Below are 7630 nucleotides of genomic sequence, written 5' to 3'. Positions count from 1 at the left end.
TGTATAAACAAGTTGTATTTTTGTAAAACTAACCATGAAAATTTACATGCCTAATTAAAATATTTGTAGAAATATTTTACATGCTGGGCAAATAAAAATTTTGATTTATTTAATTATTCTTCAAAATCTTTAAAAGTTATTGCCATGCCTAAGACTGCATGCTCACACTCCTTTAGACGTTGCTGTTACTCTTGTGATAGACTAAGTTTACATGGATATTTCAGCTAGTACAAATTCTAATTGGAAGTTCATAATCCTTTTAATTTGTACATATATAAAGTAACAGAACCATTCCACTAACCAAAACCTAGCTTCAACATCGTCGAAGACTATCTCGAGGTTGTTGTGGGTGTTGGTGGTGGGTGGTGGTTGTATATAATTACTTTGGTTTGCTACTGAATAGCCACACCATCATGACATTGCCAAATCCTATGGCTTAACGGTCCACACGCCAAACTACAAGTCCATTATTGAAGTCCAAGATGAGTGGTAAAGATTGTTATTGTTATGTGGTTTTTCTTCTTAGACTTGTGGTTTGATGTATGGGCTGTTATGGCTATTAATAAGTGTTCACGAGTGCATAAGAGTTTAGGATATTTAATTAACAGGACCCTCACTTGTTCTTGTCCATGACTACTATTTTATTGAGCTACATTTATTGCTTTCTAATTCTTGAATCTTGCAAGATATACCTCCTTCCAACTTCAAAGAACACCCATATTTGGAGGATTATATTGATTAAATAGCAATTTTTAGAGGGCCAACTTGGTAACCAACAAGTAGAGGAAGCATGCTTCAATTTGGTAAACAAATTTGAAGCAGCGAAAAAATGAAGATATATTTTTCTATAGATATAACAAATATTTACATGAACAAAATTGAATCCCATATATATGTATAAATTTGTTTATTGGTTGAAATAAAAAAAAAATCTGATATAGGAATGATATACTTTTACTATATATAATATAACTAGAGCAAAAAAGAGCATTGAATAGTTTCTTATCAAAGACCCTTCATCAAGAAACCTGTGTTTAATTACAAAGAAGTTTCACCAAAAATTACACATCTGAAGCTTTAAATATAATCAGGAAGACCAAAATTGTATTGTTCCCTAAATTTCCTAGGAGCTTGTATCAATTATATTTTGCATGGATAGGCCTAATTTCCGAGGAGGTTGTATTGTTTCCTATGCTTGGCAATGTATCTAATTCAGAATCCCCTGTCCATGGCATTTCAGTTCCAACAAACTCAATCTCTTCATGGCGGTATTGCTCTTGTGAATCAACAACAACAACAACATCATCAACCTTCCTATCCAAATTCCGAATCCTTTCTAACTCCAATGTGACTTCTTTCATAGTAGGCCTTTTTCTCCCATTCAACTCCAAGCACCTATACGCAAGATTAGCAACCCCAATGATCTGTTCTTGCTCCCCTTCTTTCATCACTCTCTTGTCAACAATCTCAAACAAACAATCTTGTTCCATAGAACCAACAAAATAAGATGCCAAACTCTTGGCATCTTCCTCTCTTATCGATGATATCGGCTTTTCGCCCGTCAAAAGTTCAACCAGAACTACTCCAAAACTATAAACATCACTCTTTTCCGTAAATTGACTAGTATGAAAATATTCCGGATCTAAATATCCAAAAGTCCCTTGAACTACCGTAGTGAGATGAGTGGCTTCTGTAGAAATTATTCTAGATGCACCAAAATCTGCCAATTTTGCTCTGTACTTTCCATCTAAAAGTATATTGGTTGATTTCACATCTCTATGATAAATTGGCTGATATGCAATTGAGTGTAAGTAAAACAAAGCTCCAGCAACTTCAATTGAAATCCTTAAACGCATGTCCCATGTCATTGGTAACTCTTCGTTTTGATCATGCAAGTATTCAAAAAGATTACCATTAGGAATGAATTCATAAACGAGCAGAGGAATTTCTGTCTCCAAACAACACCCTAACAGCTTCACCACATTTCTATGGTTAATTTGTGAAAGAATCACGAATTCGTTGATGAATTCTTCAACCTTTCCTTGAACCTTGAACCTCTTAACCGCAACAATTTCGCCATTTACTAACATGCCCTTGTAAACAGTACCTTGACCTCCCTTTCCAAGAACTCTGTTGAGATTGAAGTTGTCAGTGGCCTTCTCTAACTCCCTTAAGCTGAACACTTTAGCTTGTTCAACACTCACTTCTCCGGTGGATAATCTTTGTTGCAACAACAATCCACCATTTTGTTTGAAGAATTTCTCTTTGCGTTTCTTTATAATTCTTCTCCTTACAACAATGTACATAAACCACAGACCCAGAAGAAGAATGATAGATCCCAGGCTTGCGGATACTCCTATACATTTTTGACATAATAAAACAATAAAAAAGTTAAATAGTTAGTTTGTTCTAATAATTGCAAATAAATAATAAATTAGTTCTAGTTTAAGAAAAATGGATTGCCCACTTTGGTATCTGAGATTAGCAAGTTGCACTGATTTGGTCTTTAACTTTTCAATTGTTAAAATTTGGTCTCCCAGATTTAAAAAAGTTCACCAATGTAGTCCTTCGTGTATCTTCCGTCGCCAGAACTCAACACCATTAGTGACTTAGCTCAAGTCTTGTCACGCTAGACATATTAAAACGACGGTCGTATGCATTTTGGCGCTAAAAAAGACACTAAATGACGTCGTTTGAGGGTTTGAACAATACTAAAACGTTATACCCCTCCTTTTAGTATTTTTTAAACCCTCAAATGACATCATTTAGTGCTCTTTTAGCGCTAAAACGTGTACAACGACGTTTTAATATGTTTAACATGACAAGACTTAAGCTATTAAACTAACAGCATTGAGGAAAAACTATATTGGTACACTTTTTTTAATTTGTGAGACTAAATTATAGTAATTAAAAAATTAGGGACCAAATAAATGTAACTCGTCAATCTCAAATACCAAATGGGTCTCAACTCAAGAAAAATGTTTCAAATAATTATGTCCTTCACATGAAAATGAAAATGTGTTACACAAATATATGGAGATGAGTCTTACATACCTATTATAACCCACTTTGCTCGACTGTTCTTATTGTATGAGTCAAAAGCTGAAACATGAAGGACAAAGAACATTGAAGCCTTTTTTTAATGAAAACATTGATTAAAATTTTAAAATTACTACCCAACACAAAAAAAAATATCTATTTTTTCAATGACAAACACATTAAAAAAATTCAGTTTTTAATAACTTCCTACATCACTTGATATCTATATTATTTTTAAGGGGAGTGCTAGAAGAACAATGAAAATTTTGAATAACATAAACAACTACCAATCAAATGAAAATACACTACACTCTAATTTAATGTTACTAATTAAATTTACTCTTTTAACCCTATTAATTCACATTGTTTACACATTGTTCAAAAATTTTGTTAGTTACCTATACTTTTTCTATTTTTAAAGCACTTATGAACCATTATTTTCCCGCAATGCAATTTCATCTAGATTTTGCCTAAGAAGTATTGTCATTTTCATTTGTTACGTAAAGTAAGTGAAAACCTAGCTAGCTAGCACCCAAAACACAGTAGATTTCAAAATCCCCATGACGGCTGAAAGAATAAGCACTTGGGTATTATAAACATATAAAAATAAAGAGTTATGTTATGTGTACACTAAAATTAGTTATTAAAATCAGTCACTAGTATAAAATATATGTTGAAATATAAATACACATTAAAAATAAATTAAACTACATATGTATTTATACACAAATACATTAATAACTGATTTTGGTGGCTGATTTTAGTGTACAAATAGCATTTCTCTAAAATAAATAAATAGACATTAGTTTTTAATGTTAAAAAATATAACCATTATTGTTTTCCATGTGAAGGTATATAATATGATGACATTTGGACAAATAACAGTGAACGCCTACTAATCAAAGTCACACGACAATTATAAACACGAATGTTATTGAAGAAAAAGTTAATAAATAAAACGAAAATAAATCAGCGGGCCTAACTCATGTTCAACATATAATTGATTGGCCAAGCCATATCCATAAAGTCCCCTTTGATTTGGTCCATAGTCAACATAACAAAAGCCATATCAAGTTCAATTTTGACGGTAAAATTTGTATGTTCCATATTATAAAAAAATAATTTGCATTGGATTCAAGTTTATTTTATCATGTCATTCAACTTTAGGATTTAATGATTATATATATCATTATTGTTATATGTAAAATTTTAGATAAATATTATAATGATCATGGAATAGCACATTGCATAATTATATACATAAAATTTGGCAGAAAAAGTATTTTGAGGATATTTAATTTAAAAATTTATACTTGTGTGCTTCGTTAATAAGTGTAATAAGAAACTATTAAATTTATATAAAAAATACATTAACAAAATGTTGAAAACTATACATTTCGTTTGTTTAAAGTTTTAATTGTATAAAATCATGTGCTCGTAACCAGAATATACGTACTATCTTTCTAATATTGAAAACAAAGACCATATCAACAAAATAAGAACAAATTATATGAGTAAATTATTTATTTAAGGGTATTGTTTGTGGTTCTCTAAAAGTTATTCATCTTTCTTGAGTTATTTTTTGAAAATTATAATAATTATATTTAATAAAGTTGTTTTTGAATTTCAAATTACTAATAAATTAAATATTTTTAAGTTTAAAGTTTTAATTGTATAAAATCATGTGCTCGTAACCAGAATATACGTACTATCTTTCTAATATTGAAAACAAAGACCATATCAACAAAATAAGAACAAATTATATGAGTAAATTATTTATTTAAGGGTATTGTTTGTGGTTCTCTAAAAGTTATTCATCTTTCTTGAGTTATTTTTTGAAAATTATAATAATTATATTTAATAAAGTTGTTTTTGAATCTCAAATGACTAATAAATTAATATATTTTTAAAATATAATACAAAATTATGTTAGACTTTTAAAATTTTAAAAAACAGTTTCACCTGTCCTTTAAAACATCTAATTTTCAAAAGTAAAAGTTATAAGTACATGAACTTTCAAGAAGCACTCCTCAAATAAGTGATAATAAACCCACCCTTATTCTGATTAGAAAGGAATTAAGAGCGAGATTAAATACTGAAGCTAAGAATAAATAAAGTTGTAGAAAGAATTCATACCAATGCAACCTCCAGTAACATATGGATTGCCAAAAGAGTCTGAGTAGCACTCACATATGCGAGCAGAAGAATCAGAAGAATAACCAACAACATGGGTGCAGTTTGAATCCGAAGGTAGTTTCACGGTGTTGTTGAGAATCACCCAATCAAGCATGGCACGAACATAGTTCAAACCCCTTAAGTCACCAAGGCTTCTATACTCAGTACTAGTACCATCATAAATTTCGTACCAATAATCTGTCCCAATCAACGCATGAACGCATTCATCGCTTGAACTTCTATTGTTCATGCTTTCAAGTGTCACGTTGAATTCTGAAAGGTACAGAGGCAGTGATGTCTCACAGCAGAACCTGCCTAAGCACCCATCGGTTCCTTGTCCATAAGCAACGTTGCTGTTAACCTATGTTATATAAATACAAATATTATTACATATATAATCATCAAATCACTTCTTCAAAAAATTCAAACCCACACATAGAGTATTGAAGTTAACCTCTTCATTGTCGTGTTGGTCGCAAAGGGTGACACAACCGCTGACTTCTAAGCCGTTAGACACCAAAAATGCGATCTTGTTGCAACCTATGGCCGTGAACTTGTTTTGATCGTTGGAATAAGAAAAAGGTGTTCCTGTGAGGTTCACGAATGGCTTTGAATCTTTGTCATCTTTGCACTTCCATCGAAAAACTGGGTTCATGATCTCTACCATGCTACTCGAAGCATATATGACTGTGACCTCAAGGTTTATGAGCTTAAGGTATGGTTTCTGGTTTCTGCATTCGATTTCGAACGACTTATCGGCATAGCATTTTGGATCCTTCATTCCAAAGGGGTATGGAATATCGATAGATCCACAGGTTGATACACAATCAGATTGTGATGTAATTGGATAATCATTTTGTGCAGAAGCAAGAAATAATGGACATATTATGAAGAATATGATAAGAAATTCTGATAGTTTCTGAACCATGTTTGTGTGTGACTATCTTAGCTAGCTAGCTAGCTAGAAGAAATATATTTCTATATTCTTTGTTTGAGTTTCTGCGAAGGTTCTTTTCTTTTATATGAAAGTCAAATTTGTATAGAAGACTAGTAGTTGTTTGACCATAGTACATGTAATTTGACACGACACACACACACACATATATATATATATATACGAGAAATTCTCAGGTGTTTGCTGCTAGTGGATGCTAATAACTTTAGAAAATTCTCTCTACAAGTTAAAGGAAACGAAACTACCTTGGACGAATAACAAGACTCAATTGATGAACATGAAATTTTTAACAAAATTTGAGTGTCTAAACAATCAGTTATTTGGGAATTGGCAGAGTCATGGACTTTTCTTTGTGCTGAATTTTATGATTCGAAGGTTAAACCCTTGTTTTTTTTTTTTTTTTCCTTGCTTCACTAAAGGTATTTAAAATAGGGTCTTGAAAGCTGTGCTTTTACTTTAAATTCGTCTCATAAAAATCTTACTATTTTAATTAGGGATTATTTCGATAAAAACATTAAAAATATCCTTTTTCAAAACGTTTACATGTGTCGTAATATTATTGGATATTGTCAGTTTATTATAGCAACAATAATAAACGCAATTATTCGCACTCTAATTATTAGACCCAATTTGGTCCAACCGATTTACACAATCTAAATCGAATCATGTTTAAATTTGTTTGATAAAAAGACAAATATATCTATTCCTGATTTTTGTTAAAAAAAAAAAACAAAAAAAAATCATAATTCAATGGGTTATGTAAATTGGTCGGTTCAACCAAATCTGATAACAATTGGGTTTATTATTATTGTTATAAAAAAATCGGTTTTATTCTATTTTGTTAAGAAATTCAAAAATAATCGGTTCATTAATACGTCCAATAATAATGCGACACATAAGTGTCTTTACAAAAAGACGTTTTACATGTCTTAATGGGAGTATCCTTCTTTTAACTAACCTTATATTTATATTAAGAGAAATACTAGAAGACTAATAGAATTTATTGTTTGTGACTAGCGTTGGATTGATGGTTTAAAGTGATGGCTAAAAATAATAAACACATTTTTTTATATTATTATGGTAAATATTTTATATTTAAATAAAAAAATCATGAATTTATTTATTAAAAATAGCAAAATATAATTTTTTATAAATTATATATGAAAATTTTATTTTCTTGTTAAAAAAAATATTATACATACATCAAACATCTCTATATATATTGTAGATACTCGGCCTAGCTCAACTACAAAAATCTCAACAAGAATAATGCATTTGGAAGGTGATGAGCATTTCATCAAATAAAAGAAGATTCCTAAAAACTAGTCCAAAATGCATAACATCACTTGTTAGAAAATCTACCATTTAGCTGCTTACAACTGGTAATGTATCGGATGTATATGAATTTCCATTGTTCCATGTCATTTCAGTTCCAACGAGATCAATTTCTTCATGGCGGTA

At 30.6% G+C, this 7630-nt stretch overlaps 1 protein-coding gene across 1 annotated transcript; it reads right to left on the bottom strand.

Moving 5' to 3' along the window:
• On the bottom strand, nt 913-6182 carry LOC107637584 (wall-associated receptor kinase-like 1). Its single transcript, XM_021120736.1, has 4 exons — nt 5669-6182; nt 5176-5575; nt 3055-3102; nt 913-2356 (listed from the first exon to the last, which is right to left on the bottom strand). The coding sequence occupies exons 1-4, from the start codon at nt 6140-6142 to the stop codon at nt 1137-1139; spliced, it is 2142 nt and encodes a 713-aa protein (XP_020976395.1). The 5' UTR covers nt 6143-6182; the 3' UTR covers nt 913-1136.

This window comes from Arachis ipaensis, chromosome B04 (assembly GCF_000816755.2).
Source record: "Arachis ipaensis cultivar K30076 chromosome B04, Araip1.1, whole genome shotgun sequence".
NCBI classification, from domain to species: domain Eukaryota; kingdom Viridiplantae; phylum Streptophyta; class Magnoliopsida; order Fabales; family Fabaceae; genus Arachis; species Arachis ipaensis.
Note: the sequence above shows the minus strand (reverse complement) of the source record. Positions and strands in the feature narration are given on the sequence as shown.

Coding starts and splice junctions, on each gene's coding strand:
- LOC107637584 (XM_021120736.1), bottom strand. CDS start 6,142: ATGGTTCAGAAACTATCAGAATTTCTTATCATATTCTTCATAATATGT. Junction 5,576..5,668: donor ACCAACACGACAATGAAGAG/GTTAACTTCAAT, acceptor TATATAACATAG/GTTAACAGCAACGTTGCTTA. Junction 2,357..3,054: donor AGCAAAGTGGGTTATAATAG/GTATGTAAGACT, acceptor AAAAATGTATAG/GAGTATCCGCAAGCCTGGGA.